Source organism: Epinephelus lanceolatus, chromosome 23 (assembly GCF_041903045.1).
Source record: "Epinephelus lanceolatus isolate andai-2023 chromosome 23, ASM4190304v1, whole genome shotgun sequence".
In the NCBI taxonomy this organism is placed as follows: domain Eukaryota; kingdom Metazoa; phylum Chordata; class Actinopteri; order Perciformes; family Serranidae; genus Epinephelus; species Epinephelus lanceolatus.
This window is the reverse complement of record NC_135756.1, coordinates 14,596,936-14,619,068: the sequence shown is the minus strand read 5'-3', so window position 1 is coordinate 14,619,068 and position 22,133 is coordinate 14,596,936. Positions and strand designations below refer to the sequence as shown.

The following is a 22,133-nucleotide window of genomic DNA, read 5'->3' as shown; positions in this document are numbered from 1 at the left end:
ACAGAGGGGGATCCAAGCATCCCTAAATCCCACAATGACCCCGGCTCCCTGAACGGCCCTTAAAAACAAGGGTTTTTCTCAGGAGTCATGAAACATAAAGACAAAAGGCTGCGATGGATACAATTCAATCAGGACATTCAAACAGGGCTGACAGTTTCTCCATGTGTTTAGAGCATGTGTTTTCACGAGGACGAGCACAGTCAAGGACTAAACGCTACAAGTACAGAAGATTTATTTTTCATCGAAAACAGTAAAGCATATAAAACAAAACAAGATGTTGCTGAAAGTGATGCAGACGCTGCGTAAATAAATTACAAGATTTAGATTAAATCATAACACGCAAGAGAGGACACATACATAATGCAATCACTCAATGATTGCTGATATAATCATGTACAATCATGACCTCTCAGCAGCGTATTATAATCATGCGCATATGTATAAGTTCATCAACGTGAATTTCTGTCTCCATAACTCTTCAGTCCGACGACAGCATAGCATCTCGGCGACAGCAGGGGATCAAAGAGTTGCACCAGTGTGGAGAATGATAAATCCTCCTGCAGGACACAAAAATAAGACACAATAGAACTAAATAAAAAACACATGCACGTAAAAATCATGTTCTCCACCCAGTTTGGCTTCGTGACCCCTGGTATCCTCCACCGTATGATGTTCCCCCTATTAAAGATTTCTCTACTGAATCCCCAAGAGGAGAAACATCTGTACAAATATTGTGTCAGGTGGATTCGTGTTCATGTGTAAAACAAGTTTGTCTTCCTTGATGGCTGTTTTTGTATAGGTCGTTTTGTAATAGAAACAGTCCGCAGCCACACAAGCAGCTGTGAGAGGGTGTACGTCTACTGTATCCACACCATGGAGGCAGAATGGGAAGAACAGGAAAACCTCCCATTATTCTTAAGGGTGTTTACACATTATTCAATGCCTTCTAGTCACGCAATTTATATAACCAATACGCTACTTTTGCTGGAGTTCCTTAACAAGTGAAACCAGATAAAAGGTTTTTACCATCTTTCCGTCAAAAAATACGATCCATTTGAACTTTTAAATACACTGAGGATATTTTACATGCCTTCATGTCTTCACACCTTGGTCACTGCAACAACCTGAATCAAAAATCTATTTATCAACTCCAGACTGTACAGAATTCAGCTGCCAGAGACGTGATCGCATCACTCCAGTTTTAGCCTCTTCACACTTGCCCCCAGTATGTTTTAGAAGTTCTTCAAGGTCTCTCTCCCTGCTATATCTCTGACCTCTTAGTGCCGTACACGCCAGGATGTGTTTGAGGTCTTTTGTCTGTTCCAGAGGCCCCCTGAAAACTAAAGGGGACAGAGCGTTTGCTGTCAGGGCCCCGAGGCTCTGGAACAATCTGCCCAAGGAAATCAGGCCGGCCGAGTCAGTGATCTCTTTTAAGTCCCCTCTTAAAAACATACTAAGTTCATTTAAACTGTCTTTTATTTCCTCTGTTTTTATACACTAAAAGCAACAATACAATGTAAGTGAATTCCACCAGAGATAAAAACTCAAATTATACCATTCTCATATGGTTCTACGAGCATCCTGTCTGTCTTCCCCACATGGAGGCCACCGACTGACGTAACCACTCGTGTAACAGCCCCCCCACGTTATCTTCCTTGTGCGTTTCCACTTACTAGTAACGTTAACGCTACTATCTAATGTTAGCACGGTAACCTTTTTCTAAAACTCATCAGTCATCACTGACTTCGGTTGAGTTTCAAAACTCCGGGGTTGCGTTTGACTGTCTTGGTTGTAACGTTACACTCAATCTCCTCTTCCGTGTATCTAACGTTACCTTGCCAACGCCTACGTCTACCATAGACGTAATGAGCACGTAATGGAGGAGGGGTAGTACGTCTTTGTAGGGAGGCGAGAGTTGTGGATGTCCAAAAATTTTCGAAGTGCTGTGTGAAATGCAAGAAAGGTAAGAGTAACTTTAAGTGTTTTTAATGAACTGAAATGTTGTCCGGACCTGTCTCAAGCTGCATCGAAATCTAAATATTGAGCAGCACCCTGGAAATTCGCTGGCACCGGATCTCCTTAAATATTTGCTGCTGCTCCCATCGGCCATCATTTTTAGACGACAGCCGATGGGTTCTGAGATCGCCAAAGTTGTTACGATTCTTCCTCTCAGAAACCATGAACGTGTTTACTGAATATCACAGCGATCCGTCCAATAGTTGTTGAAACATTACACTTAAAACCACAATTCTTAACCTCATGGTCTTGCCAGATGAAAAGTCAGGGGATCACAAAAGTTAGCAGGATTCATCCTCTGGGTACCATGAATGTCTGTACGAAATTTCATGGCAATCCATCCAAAAGTTGTTGAGATATTTCAGTCTGGATCAAAGTGGTGGACCAACAATTGGGGAATAAAATTCCTTCCACGATCACTGATGCATATTTTATCACACACTTTCTGGTCCTTTGAGCTTTCAGCAGACATCATGTTACAGTGTATGTATACATTGCTTAATAAGTGCATCACTGTTTGGCTATCAACGCCGGAGCAAGAGCCTGAAGACTCTATAGAAACATACAGAAAACTGCAATATGTTCCTGGATAATAATCCCAGCTCCGAGAACTTAAACAACCTGATCTGTGTGTGTTTATATCTTTCTTACAGGCTGAACAGCACACTTATCATCACATGGATCATATTCACATACATCCATCACCTCCTTTTTTCCGCTCCTCCTCCAGGGAGACCCCTCAAAGCTGACCAGCTCTTTTGACGTTATAGAGTTTGATTACACGACCCTATTAAGGAAGTCCATCTGACACACAGCCACGCATGTAATCACGACTTCAAAGCTTTCAGCATGTAAATATTTCATCACAGTGACTCGGGCTAAAGATTAGTGTGTTGTGTTTGGCTGCAGGAGCACGAGACGTTAAATTGCAGGCTGGCTTTAATTTAGACGACACCTATGTTATTGTCAGTGGGTTGAATCGAAAAAAGGTTTCGAGATCTCAGCTGAGATTTCCGTGTCTTTGCTTTCATCATCTGGGGAGCGAATTTCAATCCCCAATCAGCGAGCTGTAGAAGCAAATTATAGAGATGGCTCCAGCTGAAAAATGAAGCTGGAGTCTGAATCTCACTGAAGACGACTACAGGAAATAAATCCAAAACAGTTTTGATTGTAAATTAACCGTTAAGTGTTCTTTGGCACTCTTTTGGCCCCATCTTACGACTGCTGCATTGATGGTTTCAGACCAATGCAGGTGTTCTTTTCAATGCCAGCACCCATGTTGTGGAAGTAGGTGGTTGTATTGTGGAAGTGGTGTCTTAATAGCGCCTTTCTAGTCCTCCGACCACTCAAAGCGCTTTTACCCTGCATGTCACATTCACCCATTCACACACTGGTGGCCGAGGCTACCATACAAGGTGCCACCTGGTCTCCTACTCCTCATTGAAAAAGAAGCTCTGCGCACATACACACGAGGAGCAGCATAACTTCATTGATTATTTCAGAAGCTAAAAGTTTAATTCCGTTTCCTCTGTCATGTTTTCAACTACAGTTTTTAGTTTTGTTGCATAAATGTCCCACGATACTTTCAGGGGGAAACCGCTCGCTTCTTCAATTTGCAGAATCCGCTATGAAAAGACAATCTGATCTGTTGAATTCATGTTACACCCAAAGCACGCCGTTGATTAATTAAGAGGTTAATACAACCCCTTAGGCCCTTGCACAGTACGTGACACCCAGACTATGTGCCAGTTGGACACGCCCTAAATGCACTTGTGCCATGCACTCTAGACCAGTGGTTCCCAACTGGTCCAGCCACGGGGTCCAAATTGCTTATCATTAGTTCAAGGTCCACAAAGTTTAATACATTCGGCGTCAGCTTGCGTTTGGCGATGTCGTCAAGCTAGTTTGCTGTCTCTGTTAAGTAGCTGTCCATTATTCACTCACTCTACATCAGGAAACAGCACTTCAGAATAAAAGCTTGTGCCTGAAATTCACTGTACTTCAAAAATACAAACTTGACACGTTCACAAGTCACTTGTGGTCCTTTCAGAATGGACCCATGACCCACTTTTGGACCGAGACCCACCAGTTGGGAACCACCAGACCATGTGCTATAGATCATTTAAATACAACCTGTTTCCTGGCAAGTTAACTTCCCCTGCCTCTTCCTGGCTTTGAGTCTATTCAGTATAAGTTCATGTTGATCTTAGATTTGAGTCTTCTGAGTTCTGCCAATGGGGGTCCATCATGGGAGCGGAGCCACGCCTCCAAAATGAATTGATAGTATTTCTGCAATGACAGACTGAAATGATCTTACCTGTTCTTTCAGGTAGCAGAGGCGATCAAGGAGAAGCAGACCTTCAATACAGGGAGCCAGGGTCACCTTCAACTACACAAAGATAATGACAGGAAATTACTTAATTTCCTATCAGTGTTTTTCACAGTGTTTCCTTTTCATCTATCTGGTACAAAATTCCTTATAAATTGTCCCTTTCAGGCGGCTCCCAGTACTGGATCTACATACTAAAACCTACCATGACCAGTGTCTTCCCAGTAGCTAGTGGGCGATCCCCAAAAACCATTTCACTGCTTTATGTCATGAAAGAAAATTGGTATTTTGGTTGACAACACAATTAGTGGCTTCAGCTGAAAGCAGAGGCTGGTTTTCTTCCCATTCTGTACAATCATTGCTGTATTACTTCCCTGCAGGCTACAATGATCTCACTTAATGGTCCGCAATTTATTGCCATTATACATCTCATTTTACAGGAATGAAAATGTTTTTTGCGCTCACCAGTTCCGTTACAATGTATTGAATACTCACCAAATTAAAAGCGTGCATCTCGCCCATTCGCGGTCTATATGTGTCGTGATAACTCTGGATGTCACTGTCAGAGAGCTGAGGAGAAAGAGTGCCAGCCATGTAAAGCACAATGTGAAGGCTCTGAATACAGATACAGGGAAATATAAAAGTGAGAGATGGAAGATGTGATGAAGAGTTGAGGTAGGAGACGCAAAAGAAAAAAAAAGGTTTCTGTCTTTTGGAGTTGTGAGTGACATTACACAGACAGAAATACGTCATCTGTATCCCCATGGATACACAGGCAGTCCAATGACCTCAACATCCTGGTGCCTGGCAACATCCTAAACCAAGGCCCTGTTTACACCTGATGTTAACATACACAAGTGGACAGCTCTAAGTCTGGCGTTAGAATGCATCTCCACATGCGTCCTGAGGGACCACCCGTGATTGGATCTCACTTCCTTTCCTCATCTCTATATGCAAATAAGCACATACATCATCTGTTGTTAGTTTAACTGGTGGGAGGCAGCGATGCACTTCCTGTGCCACATTTGCTGAAATTAAAAGACGAAGACATGGCTGCACGGACATATTCCAGACACAAATCAAGACCCTTGAAGAAGAGCCGGACTTTGAAGCCAATCTTACAGAGTGGAATTACAACGTTCAGGTCCGTCAGGTGCAGCATTTCCCACAGAATTAGACTGTATGTGTGACGGTAGCTGACGACAAGATGGAGGTGTGATCAGGTCAGAGCTGATCAGAACGATGGATATGAGAAGAGCAGTTGTAAAACAAAAAAGCAGATTTTTAGACCCAGTGCAATGAACAGTTTCACTTTCACTGTACCTGCCTTTCTGCTGCTCTGTCTGAGCCCAGAGTACGCTCTCTGCTGCAAGAATGCGGAGCAATAAATAACCGAACAGTACATATATTCTAACAGTGCACCTAATGAACAGTCCAGCTTCAAAAATAGAAAATCAAAACATGGCAGCACATGTTTTAATTGTGGCAGGCCGCCACAAATAAATGAATGTGTGCCATGGGGTCCAAAAAGGCTTCTTCCCATTGACTTAAGGCCTTAACACACTGAGTCCGTTTTTTTCATCCAATAGTCGCATGTCTAAAACTAACTACAACTTCACGTTGTGTCAATCACGTGTGCACACTGAGGGCCGAATTCACAAAGAATGAACTGCGGCCGCTGATGGCACTTTGAATTGCACTTCATTTGCACCCGCAGTTTGCTCGGTCTTAACGTCCTATTCACAAAGGATATTGCGCTAATGATATACCAGCGCAAACACGCCCACAAAGTTTGGCAGCTGAGTGCAGTTTACCCCTGATTGCAATTAGCCACATGGCAAAGTATAAATGCTGGCTTTGCGCCAAGAACACCGTGGCAGAACAATGGCAGACTTTGTTTGGCAAAGTACTGAATAGCGTATACCCTCATGTAGTGATGTCTGCTGGTGAGTCAGTCTAACAGTGTCGGATGGGTTGAGGCTGTGGATTTGACCAAGTTTGACCACTTTATCACTATTCCCTCTCACTTGTAGCTGTTTTTTCGTTATCTTTTGAATTTAATATGAATTATGGAACCGTTTTTGTTCACGTTTGTTTCCCCCTTTTCGTAAAATAAATTATTGAAAGTTGCTTTTGAAGTGCGTGACAGAAGTGCGTTTTGAGAACGACCGCAGACTGTTATCTGTTCAACGCATCAGTATCTTCGGATGCCATTAAAGTAATAATGATTATAATAATAATGTCAAAATATTATTTACAGACTGATTTAACAGACGATCACTGCTGCCACGATCACTGGAAAGTCTGGGCGAGAGGCTTCCACAGAGGAGCGCCCAGTTTGCACCAGCTTTCTAAAGACATTATTTACTTCACTCAAACTGCGTGTGGCTATTAGCGCTGGTGTTAGTGAATTACACGTTGTTTATCAATGAGGCTCATTTGCATAGAAAGGGGACATTTTTGCGCCAAATATATGCATATTACCTCATTTAAATACGTGCAAATAACACCGGAGCACCGAGACGCAATCTGCTTGGCAGCGCAGTTAGTGGAGCATTTCACCCTCTGCGCGTGCTTTGTGAATTAGACGGTATCTGTTTGCTCCATTTTTACCGGTTTAGCGGCTGCAAAAGCCACGCAAACCTTTTGTGAATTTGGGCCTGAGTCTGAAACTTTTGTCCATCATTAAAATTTTGAAACAATTTAACCTAATTTAATTGAATCTAACTTTTTTTTGGCTGCATGCACATGGATCTATAAAGAGAACTGGATACAGCGTTGGAGGCGGGGCCCCGTTCATTTCTATGGAAGTTGCTCAGTAGCGCAAGAAGCCAAAAAAAGTTCAACTGCCACGTATACAATTACTGGGATGATTGGCACTGCTTCCGCAGACACACTAGACACTTCCCCGGCTGAGCTGGCTACTTCCGCTTTGGTGCTCCACTTACTTGAATGGAGATAAAATGATTTAATTGTGCAGCTCTTTTAGACTTAAGAAATGTTAACGGACCAAACGGATCAAATCATGAGAGCAAAACGAGCCATCTCAAGGGGGCTATGATGCTTGAAAAAATGGATCACTGATTTACAGACTCTTTCGCCATGTAACTCAATGGGAAAAAGTCTGGGGGGCCTGTTCAAGCACCACTGACAAACTTTCATAGGGATGAACAGGGTCCCGACACCTACGCTGTATCCACATCTCTTTATACATCCATGAAGCAAATGTGACAATCGCCAACTTTCAGAGGGTACAAGCGGACAGAGATGTAGGTAGGAGCAGTAAGACGAAAGAAGGGGGGCTGAGGTGTTACGTACTTCCACCTACAAAGAGTATGTTAGCTGGATAGGCCCAGGACACATTAGTGTGCACACTGCTGAAAGAGTGTGGCCATCCAGAACACCTCCGAATGTGGTCCAAGTGATCGGTTCTCAAGACACATTGAGAACGTACTGGGTGCATTCACACCTGTACTTCAAGATGTCCACATGTGATCTGGTCATCAAAGACATATATTAACACCAGCTGTAACCAGGGCCTACAAAAGCAAGCATCTGAAGGACCTGTGTAGTTCACTAACCTGACATGAATTGGAATATTTTATAAATAAAAACCAACAGGGGAACATTTCCCTCCAACAGTGCCAAAATGATGCCTGCTTTCCACTGTGTGCTTCATGTCTCTTGTTGACTGTAATATTCTGGTCCTGACCTTCGATTCATCCAGTTCCAGTCTGCGTAGAGCTCGACGAATGTAGTCCACAAAGGATTTAGCCTTGGAGTAGACGTTCCCAACTCGCTTTTCACTGCAGAGCAAACACACGTACATACATCATCAACCTCTCTCAGTCCCTGAACGTCTCATTTCTGCCCAGTGAAATAAACAATACTTGCTCCTTTACTCTCATGTTGTGTCTGGTGTGTTGCCGTCTGCTTTAAATCACACCCTTAGCAACCACAATCAAACAATTAAACACTTCTACAGGACTAAACTGTGATGAATAGGTGCTGCTCAGACAAAAGTAATAGATATTCGATCCTGATCTGATGTTAGTCATTAAATGTAAGGTCACAAAGCAGCAGCGGGGTGCTTGGAGTCTTTTAAGGCGTTTGATAAGGGCTAATTGAAATCTGTCTATGGCTCAATGTATTTAGTCAGAGGAGGGTAATGACCGTAAACCACTAAATATCTGGACCGAAATGCCTGAAAATTCTCACTCATTAGGAATGCTAAATAGCACCCGCAAATGACCCCAGAACTTCAGATTTTATTGGTATAAACCAGCAGGTTTTGACTTCTGAGAGCCAGCAGTTACTCATGTTTGGAAAGTAAAGCGTAACAAACTGATCCAAGGCCAAACTGCAGCCTATTCTGCTTTTTCTTCATGTTTTCAAGGTACTATATGAGCAGAAATATCCATTTCTAGAAATAAAAAAGGACAAGTCCATAAAGGATGCAGCTAACATTTTCTTTCATTATTGGATAAGGTTTTGTTATGGTCAAGACAACCTGCTGGATCACATAAACACATTTAAGAAGCTGGAACTCGGTAAATGTAATTTTCACTTGAAATGATTTAATCAATCAACCATCAAAATTGCTCTTAATCAAACTTTTCTAATCGGCTAATTCTCCGCTTCATGGACTGCTTTGTTTCAGCACTAAAGTCCACATGCCATAACACATGAAGACAACTGCTGGCCATCAGTGAGTGTCTGTGGCCTTAGTTTTTGCGGTGCACTGTTGCCACAAGTCGGCCCTGATTGGCCCTTGTTGGCCATTCTGCATGTTGAATCAGCAGCAGATCAGGCAGGTCCAGCGGAGCCCCTTGTTGAGTTAGTTCAGCTCAGTGTACCAGACGAGATCAGAAGTGAGGAAAGCAAAAAAAATTACTTAAGTCAAGAGGGTGTGAGATCGAAACACACTTGTTACATTAGGTAAGATTATTGATTTAGCCACTGAGCTCTATAGCAGAAACGGATCATAAGCCCCTTTGACACTGCCAGATTTCCGGCGAATGTTTAGACGAGCGTTTAGACGCACAGAGCCGGATTGACGAGTTGATCCGAGGTGCCCAATTTTCCGCCTCGTAGGGTAGTCATATTGGCGGAACCTTTTTGGTTTAAACCGAACAAGGCAGCCTTCCGCAATGGGAGGGGCTGTTGATGACTCATGGGAGGAGCTGTTGATGACGCCACACGTGCGTCAACAGGAAACAACTGATAGCAGGAATTAGCGAGCAGCTAGTAGCAAGAGGGAAACACAAACCTGACTGACAGACACTGTAAAGATGAGCAACTGGGGAGACAGGGAATTGCGCGCCCTCCTTGTCCTCGCAAACAAAGAGGCCATAAACCGCCAGATGACGGGGACGGTGAAGAACGGTCCGACTTACGAGAGAATCACCGAAGGACTGACTAGCTGCGGCTTCCCTCCCACGTCACTGTTTACGTCACATGCTGAGCTACACGTTTTGTTACTTGCTCACGCCCCCCATTGCCCCGAAAAAGGCGCATTCTATAAACAAAAGTAGGTAGGTGGCATTTTGCTGCACTCCTTAATTTTGTTTTCATACTGCCAATGCTGAAAAAAGACTGATTGGGCTTTCCTGCAAATTCCAAACACCTTTGGTATGGTGCCTCTGGAACCAGAAGTAACCCTTCAGACATGGTACGTAGACCCTAGTGTTTCAACCGAAAACTGTACTCTTAAATGTGGGCGGGGTTGTTGTCACTCACTGCTCTGTCCAGCACTCACTGTATTTCCTCCTTTATCAGTCTGCACCTCGTTTATCATCCATAGAACAAGAAAATAGGGCTTTTGACTGTGTTACTGTTCAGTAGCGCACGGTAAGTATCTTTTGTTCTTTCAACATTGGGTTGTTGTTAATGTGCTAACTTGCTTACTAGCGTCTTGAATCCAGAACATAAGTATCAGTTGGCTGTAGTTTTTGCGGTGTGTTCAAGTGCAGCTTTTTTTGGCGACGGGAGGAGACGCCACATTCAGCTTTTGTCACCACCAGTTCTTTGATGTCGGTTTGGTGTGTCTGGGCCTTACGATGCAAAACCTGCTCTGCTACTGAGAACATGTGACTTTTGTTTTGCAAGTCTTGGTTCGTTTGTAGACTAAATAAACCGGAAACAACAATTTTTCCTTTTTGATTTAGAAGCAACAACAAGAAAAGTTTTTTTCTTTTAGTCTGCTACTGAAATGAGGACCTCTACCTCACATGTGTTTCTGTCCGTGGACACTGTGAAATAACACCCAGAAAACACTGTGCTACACACTTGCTGTAATTCCTCATATAAAGTGCTGCCAGATGTACACTCCTGGAAGTTACCTTTTAAAGGAGCTGTAGTGATCCCTCAGAATAACATGCAGAACCGCCCGGTAAAACAGAGACTCCATCTGAATCTGCAGAAAAGATCAAAGATAACTCGACTCAACATGATGCAGTTTACCGAATTTCTCGCTTAAAAACTTTGTTCCTCTCTTGTGATTCATCCTCCAGCGTGTGTGCGAACACTTGATGAATATTTCTGACACTCTCCAAGCCTGATGCAAGACTAGCAGGCAATCAGGGCCTGCTTTTGGATTCAGACCCCGGTTCCAACAAGTAATCAATCTTACCGTGATTGCATTAATATTTATAAACATTCCATATTAATGGCTGCTGGTATTGTGTGTCAGGCTCTGGCCCGCAGCTCCGAGCTCTACATTTCAAATAAATACACCGTAGTCAATCACAGACTTGTAACAATAGCAGAATTTATGCGCTGATTGTTTGAAGATACGAAGATAACACAGTTCGGAGCGACTCTGAACACCCAGATTTGATGTTTGGAATAATTTGATAGATTTGTTTTGATGTGTGTGAAGTCGTGGCAGTTTACACAAAGACATTTAGCTCCCATTCTTGTGCGATCATGACGTTAATGTATATATTTGTTCCAATTAGTATGCATGCATTACTTACCCCTTGGCCGAGTGAAACTCTCTCGAGTGCCTGTTTTTGAGGAAAAAGAAAAGCGTTAACACAAAGTATTTTTTGGGAAAGACAGAGCTGTGGCTGCAGTTGTAAAGGCAGAAACCACACATGAATAAAACCTCTTCAGATGTTTCGTACCCACTGAAACCTCTAACTAAGCTACAGAATAAAGGCATAGTTTGTATTTTGGACATATTACGCCACCTATCAACAAGTCAATAACAGTTTAAGTGTGCACTGTTTGTCTGTTTGTGTTGTTGTGTTACCTTGGTGAATACGAACTAATCTTTTTAAATGTTAAAATCACACAATAACACAAACAGACATACTGATCGAGGCAGCGGTAGACCAGCAGCTCCTGTGTTCAGCGGTGTTAAATCACAGTTTTTCTCAATGGAGTCTGGTGGCTTTGAACACAGCAATGTAACGGCTTCATTTCTCCATTGGAAATGTCTGACAGCAAGGAAAGGCAGTAAAAGTTTACTAAATAAATAGTTACCTCAAACCAAAATTGATATTTAGGTGGCCTAAGTTACATTTTGCTGCTGCCGCCCGCCACAGCCATACAACTATTCCTTTAATCCTTTGAAACCCCAGCAATAATGCTTGATTTCTTTTTTAAAAAAATGAGGAGAAGGCAATGAACAATGAGGAAATAGAAGAAATTAAAAAATGGCAAGAAATTGTTAAAAAGAGAAAATTTAACAAGAAAATTTGTAAAATAAATAAATAAAAAAGGAGAGAAAAAGATGAATTAAATTAAATTAAATTAAAAATATATTAATTCTATATCATAATTTTAAAATGTAATAATAATAACAATAAAAATAAATATAGTTTTTCCCCTTTTTTTTTTTTTTTTTTTTAATAATTTTCTAAATCCTTTTTTTTGTTATTTTTTATTTGTGGGACATTTCTTACCAAGTTGCTCGTTGCCTTTTTTCTCATGTTTCCAAAATAAATCGCACCAATTTGCTCTGGGTTCAAAGGTTTAAATACTTGCGAAAGGCGTCTGAAAGCAGCACTGACATCACTTCAGGTTTCAAAGAGTTAAAGACCTTACATCATCACTTTTGACTTTGGAGAAAATTCACTATGCTTCAAGAGGCTGTGCTCAGAAATGTTATGCTTTACGGTAACAATTTTAAACCTATATAAAAAAACTGACACCATTTATTATTTCAGTTTTGTACTAGACAAAGAAGAAGACATAATCTATTACTCTTTAGCGCTGTCTAGATTGTACAGCACTTTGGCAAACCTCGGTTGTTTTAAATGTGCTATATAAATAAATTTGACCTTGACCTTGACCTTGACTCCCTGGAGGGTATTTCAATTTTTTACCCTCTGTTGTCACACAGGCCCGAAATACACATACATGCACAAACAGGACCATATCATGCATTAAATAGAGGGTGTGGTGCCTTGCTCAAGGGCACCTTGGCAGTGCCCAGGAGGCGAACTGGCACCTCTCCAGCCACCAGTCCAACGCTCCGTACTTGGTTCACGTGGGGACTTGACCTGGTGACTCTCCGGTTCCCAAGCCAAGTCCCAAAACTGAGCTCCTGATCCCATATTATATGTAGCTTACTTATTTATTGTTACTTTTAATTTAATTTAATTTTTAGAGTGTTTCTTACTACACATTCAGTGTTTATTTTTGTTATAGATTTTTTTTAAATTTAATTTTATTGATTTAATTGTTCTCTTTTTGACTGTATCCTATGATTTTTGACAAATCGACTATATTTAAATGTACAGGTAACTGTTTATAAAATCAATCGATTTTGTTTGACAAACCAATAACACCGACAAAAAGACCCTGAACACAAAAAAAAGAAAAGAAACTCACTCAAACTGTGTGAAGATCACACGTTCGTGTAGGTAAGATGCTGCTGTGCACATTTTCCATGCTGTCGTCTCAACTCACCAAACATGCCGACATCCTGGCGTTCCTGCCGCAGAACCAGGACTGGTCGCGGAGGTACTGACTCAGAGGGAACCCACACACGCCGCGCGAACACTCTGTGAGGAAACACACAGAGATAATGGGGTAAACTGATTGATCAGTTTGGCTGATTAATGGGGGCTTTTTCAAACAGCTGCAATCAGTGGGTATGAATTTTAAATATTTGGTAGCTGGGGAAACTTGCGGGAGCGGGAGTGGGGAACAGTTTAATTTAGGTTTATGAAGACAGAGAATATTCTTTTTCTTGGAGTCTATGAATAGAAGAATTAAGATGACACTCGTTGCTACTAAATATTTTGCCTTAAAAAGACTGCTGTTAAGCGCTGCACATTTTCAACCACAGCAGACATTAGCACACGCACAAACACACACACAGATTCCCAGTGGGAGGGTACTGAGTGTGACTCCTTGACAGCCTGCCATCCTTTTCATGTCATCTCTAAAAGGGTCAGTGACTGAGGCCAAGGCGCAGGGGATCCAGAGGGACACAGTCAAAAGAAGCAGTAATAACATGTGCAGCTGGGGCCGCAAGCTGCTGTGGACACGCTAACATGTTAGCAGTCAGGTTAGCTTCCCTCCTGCACCGGCACATGGCTTGCTGACAGAGGCCCTCGGAGGCAACTGAAGCGGACAGGCCTTTCCTCCGTCTGAAGGGTGCATTACAGAACGTACGCAGAGCTGTTTACAGTGGCGACCCTTCACATCTGAAGTGGCCACGTACACACACTCCCCCTCAGAGAGACAAATATTTCTCATGTCCTCATGTGCAATTGTACACTTGCAAATATTTTGAGAAGACAGGCTCCAGAATGCGCTCATCTTGTTGTGAGTAAACCACACAAGTTTGGACTCCCGATTCCACATATGGTGTTGAACATGGATGATGCGTTTAAGGAATTGCTTCATTCCCAAATCACATAAATGTAGCTCTCCCTAATGAAGCTTTTCAGCTCTTTAGCTCTTTTTTAGGGTGCAGTAGGCCACCGCAGGAGCTGGCCCGCATCCCAGACTGCACTGTAAGGCCAGCAGGGGAGAGAAAGTGTGTGTGTGTGTGTGTGAACGCTTTTGTTCACGTCTTTAAAAGATCAAGCCAGAGTTTGAGAAAGAGTGTTTTCAATCAGCTGTCGTGATATCATTTTCCGCCCCGTTTTTGGCTGGAGCTGCGACGGAGCCCTGATGACGTGAGGGTCAGAGGTCGCACTGTTAACAGGAGATGACGCGATACTGTATCGACTGTGGCGAGGGCTCTTTCTCATAGATGTGCAGAGGCTACAGTCCCAGCATGAGGACATGTAGACGATTTCATACCTCATAAACTGAGCAAGTGAAGGAGCATGAAACGAGGATGATATCAGCCTATTGTCCTGCGTTTTGGCACCTGAGTTAACCTCAGAGGTGAGGTGGTTGTAGAGGACAACATACAACTCAAGTTCTCAAATCACTGGACATAAGCAGCAAGGCTGACAACCAGTATTGAATGCCTGTGACCTTTGACCCCTCAGGCTGCACTGCATTTAAAACCAACATGATTGTATAAAGGATATCACTAAACGGGCTCAGGAACACTTTGGAAAACCATTGTCGGTAAATCTATGAATTCAAGTTACGACTCTACCATGCAAAGTGAACGCCATATATCAACAACATCCAAAAACATCGCTGACTTCTCTGGGCCTGAACTCATCTGACATGGACTGACACAAAAGGGAAATATGTGCTATGGTCTGACAAGTCCACGTTTCAAATTGTTTTTTCGGAAAACACAAACGTTCTGCCCTCTGATCGAAAGAGGAAAAGGACCATTCGCATTGTTCCCAGTGCAATGTTCAAAGTCACCATCTGTGGTGGTATGGGGGTGTGTTAGTGCCCATGGTATCAGGGGTAACTTGCACATCTGTGAAAACGCCATGAATGCTGAAAGGTACATACAGGTTTTGGAGCAACATATGCTGCCATTTCAGGGACGTCCCCTCTTATTCCAGCAAGAAAAGTCCAAGCCACATTCTGCACGTGTTACCACAGCGCCGCTTCGCAGGAAAAGAGTGTGGGTACTAAACTGACCTGCCTGCAGTCCAGATCAGTCTCCCATTGAAACTGTGTGCCGCATTATGAAGCACAAGATACGTCAACGGTGAGCGTGGACTGTTGAGCAACTGAAGTCGTATATCGAGCAAGAACAGGAAAGAAGTTTATTTTCGGATCATAAGTGCTATATGGTAGGCAACTGGACTTGCTCGAGTTTCTTGAAGACGTTTCGCTTCTCATCCAAGAGTCTTCTTCAGTTCTAATGGAGTGGTGCGGAGTCGCAGGCTTTAAACTCTGTGTGGGTGTGAACCCTTACAGAGTCGTTGAGGTCACAGCCAAGTCGTTGACATACCCGGCCATCTTGTGTGTCGTTAGGGTTAGAAGGTACCAGGTGAGAATGGGTGTTGAGTCGTCTGGGGATGGATCCCAAGACTGGGTGATAAGTGGTGTCGTAGGCCACCTCCTCTGTTTAACGATGGTTGTTCCAGTTTGACGTAGATGGCTTCTTTCACACCTCTTTCAAACAATCTGTCTTCTCTGGCCAAGACGTGAACGTTGCTGTCCTTGAAAGAATGTCCCTTCCTTTAGATGTAAATGGACAGCCGAGTCTTGACCTGGCGAGCCATGCGCTTGTGGAGTGGTTTGTTTTGCCGATGTACAAATCTGTGCATCCTTGGCTGCACTGAACTGCATACACTACATTAATCTGCTTATGCCTGGGTGTTTTGACCTTAGGGTGGACAAGCTTCTGCCTCAGTGTGTTGTTGAGTTTCATTTTCGAAACGTCAACAATAAGTGCCCTCGGTTGCCAAATGCTTACTGAGTGTCATCAGTCTGAACATGAAATATGTCTTTGTACTGTACAGCATCACAACTTCTTTGGAATCAGGATTGTACAATTTCCTCAGTATGGAAGTCCAGGCCGACTAAATAGCAGCAAAGTCCTCCTAAACCAAGAGTAAATACAACATGGCAGTTGCAGGATCAATCACAGAGGTCAAAAAAGTCTCATTCTCAGCAGCCTTAAACAGCCATCCTAAAGCCATAAATCCTCTCTAATGGCTCAAACAGCGAGTTTCTGAGCTCAACTCAATCTCCAGAAGGGTAACTTGGCCAAGTCTCCAGACTCTCAGCAGAATATTTGACTTGTTTACTATAAAATATGACTATAAGTGTTTATGTGGCTTCGTGTGGGAAGATGATATTTCATTTCAGATTGGATCAGAGTGATGAAGCGAGCGCTGCAGGTGTCTGAGGTGGGATTATGGGACGTGCGTGAGTGAGAAACGGAGCAGAGAGACAGAAATAGAGAGGAAGACTATGAGCTGTGTGCACAACGGAAACCATATGTTCTCTGAAAACGGGTGGAGTGTGTGTGTGTGTGAAGGCTGTCCCGGCTTCAGGGAGACAGACACAAACACACTAATCTGTCCCTGTCTGTGATCTGTATCTGTGTGTCACTGTGTGTGTGTGTGTGTGTGTGTGTGATTACCCTGTCCGGCAGGGTCAAACTCCTCAGACAGCAGGTGATAGCAGCAACCCACGCTGCAGACTGCGGCCAACTCCGCTTTAGCCACAAACATCCTCAGGGTGCTGGGAGCCAAGTCACCACACGTGTGCAGGCCGACCATGACCGCATCCTGGAATTCAGAGAAAGCACGCAGAGAAAGGAGAGAGCAGAGGGGAGCGGGTGGAGATCGATGGTTAAATTTATTGATGATGACGCGCTGCAGATTTGGCACGGCGATAACATCCCACACTTGCTCGGGTAATGCGAACTCCAGCTGCTGTGGCAGACTTGTAATTTCAGGAGCTGCTGTGGGAATCGGGCTTTGCTACTTTACTGTGCGGCTGGCCCCCTATCTGCACCACCGCCGCTGCCCAAACACACACTAAATCTATTTTCAACGTTTACTTTTTCTTTTTTAACCTTGGATTTGCTCACCTCCAGCTCGCCGATGAGCTCTCGGAGCTCTGTTTCCGCAGTAACATATGAGGTGAGGGGTGAAAACACGACGCTGGCGCTGGCGGTTCTGTTCTGAGCTTTCCTCTCCAGGTTCTCCCTCTTCCTCCTCTCCCTCTCCTTGGCGCTCAGCTGGCTGGCGGGAACTCTGGGGGATGTAGGCTGAAGCACATCCACTGACAGGGCGTTAAGGAAGAGCTCCTCTGGCTCTGAAGGCCTTTCCACTGCGGCGTTGACATCTGACGAGTCGATTAACACTTCCTCCTCCTCCTGTGACACAGTTCCTGCCCCATCACTAAATAACACATCATCACCTCCATCTGGTCCAGGCTTTACTTCTCCTGACTCCTCCTGAGGTGAATGTGTGGCCTCGCCCTGTGCCCTCGCCGCCTTGCTGCGTTTCTGGTATGCCCTGGAGAACTTCTTCAGCTTCCTGTTCCTCTCATGGGCTCCGTGGGTGTTGGTGCTGGAGGAGTCGATGCCGTAGACCTGGAGGCCGTACTGCAGAGACAGGAAGGAGCTCAGGTAGCCCTTCCCAGAGCCGACATCTATCACCTGGGTGGGAGAGAAAGGAAAGAGGGAAATATAAAATCCAAAATCAGGTGTCTGAGATACAACTTCCAACTGTTTACATTTCAATCAAGTCTCTTCTCAGCAGAGCATTTAAATATCCAGTGTGTAAGAATTAAGAAGATATACTGGCAGAAATGAGATCATTCCCTCCTTCATAAATGTGAACGCTGTGGTATAACAGGTGTCGCACAACTTGGTTAACAAGTTATTTAAATATGAGGTATCAGTTTGTAAAAATCAGTAAGACTGAATCACACCTTACAGGAGTAACGTGGTGTTCCACAAGGTTCGGTGTTGGGACCCTTTTAAAGTTATTTATACTTTATTCAAATGATGTTTCTAATATGGTGAAATTTGTAGCTTTTGCTGATGATACCAATTCATTCTGTTCATTTGATGTCATGATCAGCACTGCTTCCACATCCACAAAGCAGGACCACTAGAAACTTCTGTCGACAGAGCTGGCTACTTCTGGTTTAGTGCTCTGCTAACGTAAATGGAGATAAAATGATTTGTTCTTGTGGTTCTTCTAGACTTTCTAAATGTTACTGGACAGAATGGATCAAGTCCTGATAGCTAAACATGTCATGTCACGGAGGCTGTGACGATCAAAATATGTATCCACTGATTTACAGACCTCTCTTTCACAACGTTAGTCTAAGGAAAATGTGTTTTTGGGCCCTATGGCATCAAGTAACAGGCGCAGGAGTTGTAATTCCAGTTTGGCCACTATGAAAATGGTGACCAAACAGTGACTTTGAAGCCCTGGCGCACTTCCTGGGGGGGCTTAGTCCACCATGTTGCACCAGCACATTTCTACAGTAGCATTTCTACAAACCATTAATTTTTTCATGCTGCTGTAGTTAGCAGCTGACGGCGAAAGGTTTTTTTCACGTGAAAGTACCTTATTCTGTTTTTTTTTTACCAGTTTAAATCACCGGGTCCATTTGTTTTGGAGAGGAAGAGACCTCTGTGGATGATTCGGCTCCTGGTAAAACCTCCTGAACGTCTGGATCTCAAGTTATCAGAGAAAAATGGTGAGCGCACATTAGCAGGAGCTGGGCTTGCGGCTTATCTGCGACATGTCAAATGTTTACCGGTTTAAAACACCAGGTCTTATTCCACCAGGAGAGGAATAGACCTCTGCGGATGATTCGGCTCCCGCTTAACACCTTCTGAACATTGAACACTGAAGGAATCCTAACCATGAGAAGTTTCAGTTGGTTGCAATCTCCAGTCGTCACCACTAGATGCCACTAACTCCCCCTAAACCTTACACCCCTGGACCTTTAAGGTATTCATTGCAAGTCTAAAAATGTTTCTCTACCTGTTTGACTCCACAGCGCTGGGCCAGACAAGCCACCACCTCAGACATGGACAAGACCTCGTGAGATTTCTTCGAGTTCATAAACTCATCCGTCTGCAGCTCAGCACCTGGGTTAGACAGAGCAAACGTTTTATTCAAAGCATCAGAATGTTTATGCCTTCCAAAGACCTCATATCATCCCAAGACAGCTGGACATCCGTGGACAATCCTTGACTGGTTTCCTACTCTCAGCATGTAACAGAGTTTTCAGACGGTCTGTTCCTCCCTACCTATCTCTGCAGGTGGAGCGCCAGACTTGGACCTGTTCTCTCTGAGGGCCTGCAGTAGCTCATCCCTGCTCATGCAGATGCCAAGGCCAGGGAGGGAGTGGGCCTGGGCTGCCTGCAGCAGCTCACCGATATCAACCAGCTGGTTTGTGTCATTGCAAAACCCAAATGTGGTCCTGGATTGCTCTGTTTGGGGGGAAAGACACAGAAATAACTGTAAAGTTGCACAAAACTATGTTAATATTTTCGTGTGACGTTTGCGGATAAGCCACAAATGTCACTGTGAACAGTTTTAATTTAAATTACTTTCTCGAATATATGGTGTCGTAAAGATTCCTATTTTCCTTTATTTTGACACGTCTTTTCATTACATACCTCACTTCCTTTCCTCAGCACTGATTGGTTCCTTTCACTCTTTGTAAGGTTCAATTTTATTTTAGTAATTTGGGTGACATTTTACAATGAATATTTATTCAAGCAATGCAATAAAAACTTGAAATAACACAAAAAGAAATCACAATTAACTAGAACAACTTGTAGGTGGCCAGGTTTTCAATTAAAAAAACATTTTGGCTAATTGTCAGTTGCACATACTGCTGTAATAAATGTTAATCTATTAATATATACTTGTTAATAAATGGATCTTGGATGAGATTATCTGCAACAGGTGTTACGCCAAAATCTGTGACCAATCAGAGTTTGCCACCCAAATAGGAATCATACATCATCATACTTTATAGCATATTTTATTATAACAGGTCACAAAATCTGATGGGTCACCATTTCCTCTGACCTGAGAAGAGTTTTTTTTTTAGCTACACTGCTCCATATATTTTTTTTTTTATTACACTTAACTGTGAAAGCTGTCACCAAATATAGTGTTTGACAGTTGTGATTTCTGTCAGTCAGACTGTGTGACACCAGAGCAGTGCAATGTACAGGGCGATTAGCTGCCAGCTTTACCATTATTTTATTATATTTTACTTTGTATGTCTTAATATTGCCTCATTTTATTTGCATGAAACCCACGCTGTTTTAAATCCAGGATCAACCATGTAAAGCACTTTGTAACTTTGTTTTGAAAAGCACTCTATAAATAAAGTTTATTATTATTTTTTATTGGGATAAATCATACGGAAAAGTGTTGACCACATACTGACAGGTGAGGTGTATCTACTATCTGAATATTACGGGGTCAAAATGTTTGGCTAACAGCTGGCAACACCACTGGAATTCCTGTTAGAGTCACAACCTGGCAACCCAAAAGGTGCTCTACCTAATGGCTGATGACTCCTTTATAAAATATGAGTAAATAACTTTTAATTAATCATTAATAAAGTTGGTAACAACTTATAAAACGTTTATAAAGGATGTCTTATCAGAAAGTGGTACCCACAATGCTTTTCTACAAACTTTAAAACACCTGACTGGATGTGTTTACCTGTTCCTCTGTGTTCTGGCGCCCCCTGCTGGTCACTACACGAGCTAACGGCCACCAGCACCTCCTCAGGAGACACCGCCATGAACCGCTGCCACACGTCCTGAGTGTAAAACTCCACAGTGTGAGCGTTAGCGATGCTCAGAGTCACAGACAGGAACGTTTTGACTTCATCTATTCGGTGTTGAATTTCTGTGAGGCTGTATGAGGAGGGAAACATTTTAAAAAGCTCCTTAAAGAGGAACCGAGTGAAGGAGTGAGGCACACAAGAAGTCGTCCACTGCTGATGATCGACCAGGCATTAGCAATCGAAAATACTGCTCGATGATCTTGTATGTATTTTTTTTTTATCTTGTCTTTTTGAATGAAATATACATTAGCACACACACAAAGGGAGTCACTTTTTAACAGAAAAATTAATAATTATTTTTAGTTCATTATCTGGTATTTTATTACCAGATACACGAAAAAATCATTTGTAAAAAAATATTTCAAGCATTAAGAAACGTATTTTTCAACTTTATAAAGAAATTGAGCCTTGTAGGAATATTGATTATTCTTCCAAACGATATAAACAGCTTATCCAAAGCTGGTTCAAGGGCGCAGCACGCTGAGTAAATATTCCAGACGTCCCTCTCCCCAGCAACACTTTCCAGCTCCTCCTGGGGGACCCCAAGGTGTTCCCAGGCCAGATGAGATATGTAATCCCTTCAGTGTGTTCTGGGTCTGCCCCGGGGCCTCCTTCCAGTGTGACGTGCCCGGGACACCTCTAACGGGAGGCGCCCAGGAGGCATCCTGATCAGATTCCCGAACCACCTCAACTGACCCCTTTCGATGTGAAGGAGCAGCGGCTCTACTCCGAGCTTCTCACTTTATCTCTAAGGCGGAGCCCAGCCACCCCACGGAGGAAACTCATTTCAGCCGCTTGTATCCTCAATCTCACTCTTTCGGTCACTACCCAGAGCTCATGACCATAGGTGAGGGTTGGGAGGTAGATGGACCAGTAAATTGAAAGATTTGCCTTCCGGCTCAGCTCCCTCTTCACCAAGACAGTCTGCCACAACACCTGCATCACTGCAGACGGAGTGTCTTGTAGGGGGTACTGCGGGAATATGGGGTATTGGGGTTGCTGCTACAAGCCATTGAGTCCTTGGCATAAAGTCAAACACGTTCTCAGTGGGTGTTGGCCTTCGCCAGGGTTGTCCCTTGACTCAGATTCTGTTCGTGATATTCATGGA

The 22,133-nt window shown here is 43.3% G+C and overlaps 1 protein-coding gene across 2 annotated transcripts; it reads right to left on the bottom strand.

Moving 5' to 3' along the window:
- Nucleotides 1-215: 215 nt before the first annotated feature.
- mettl25 (methyltransferase like 25) lies at nt 216-21,210 on the bottom strand. Of its 2 annotated transcripts, none has more exons than XM_033614240.2 (12): nt 20,899-21,210; nt 19,461-19,643; nt 19,192-19,298; nt 17,274-17,846; nt 16,821-16,968; nt 13,265-13,359; nt 11,323-11,352; nt 10,687-10,760; nt 8,058-8,151; nt 4,841-4,960; nt 4,334-4,405; nt 216-557 (listed from the first exon to the last, which is right to left on the bottom strand). In XM_033614240.2, the coding sequence occupies exons 1-12, from the start codon at nt 21,113-21,115 to the stop codon at nt 450-452; spliced, it is 1,821 nt and encodes a 606-aa protein (XP_033470131.1). In that variant the 5' UTR covers nt 21,116-21,210; the 3' UTR covers nt 216-449. The 2 variants fall into 2 exon arrangements, with proteins under 2 accessions (XP_033470131.1, XP_033470132.1); XM_033614241.2 differs by having other exon boundaries at nt 4,841-4,915; nt 20,899-21,209.
- Nucleotides 21,211-22,133: the final 923 nt, after the last annotated feature.

Excerpts from the sequence above, each read along its gene's own strand:
- mettl25 (XM_033614240.2), bottom strand. The coding sequence starts at position 21,115 with ATGTTTCCCTCCTCATACAGCCTCACAGAAATTCAACACCGAATAGAT. Across the intron at positions 11,353-13,264 it reads CCAGGATGTCGGCATGTTTG|GCACTCGAGAGAGTTTCACT; the intron begins GTGAGTTGAGAC and ends CCTCAAAAACAG. Across the intron at positions 8,152-10,686 it reads CACTACAGCTCCTTTAAAAG|TGAAAAGCGAGTTGGGAACG; the intron begins GTAACTTCCAGG and ends TTTGCTCTGCAG.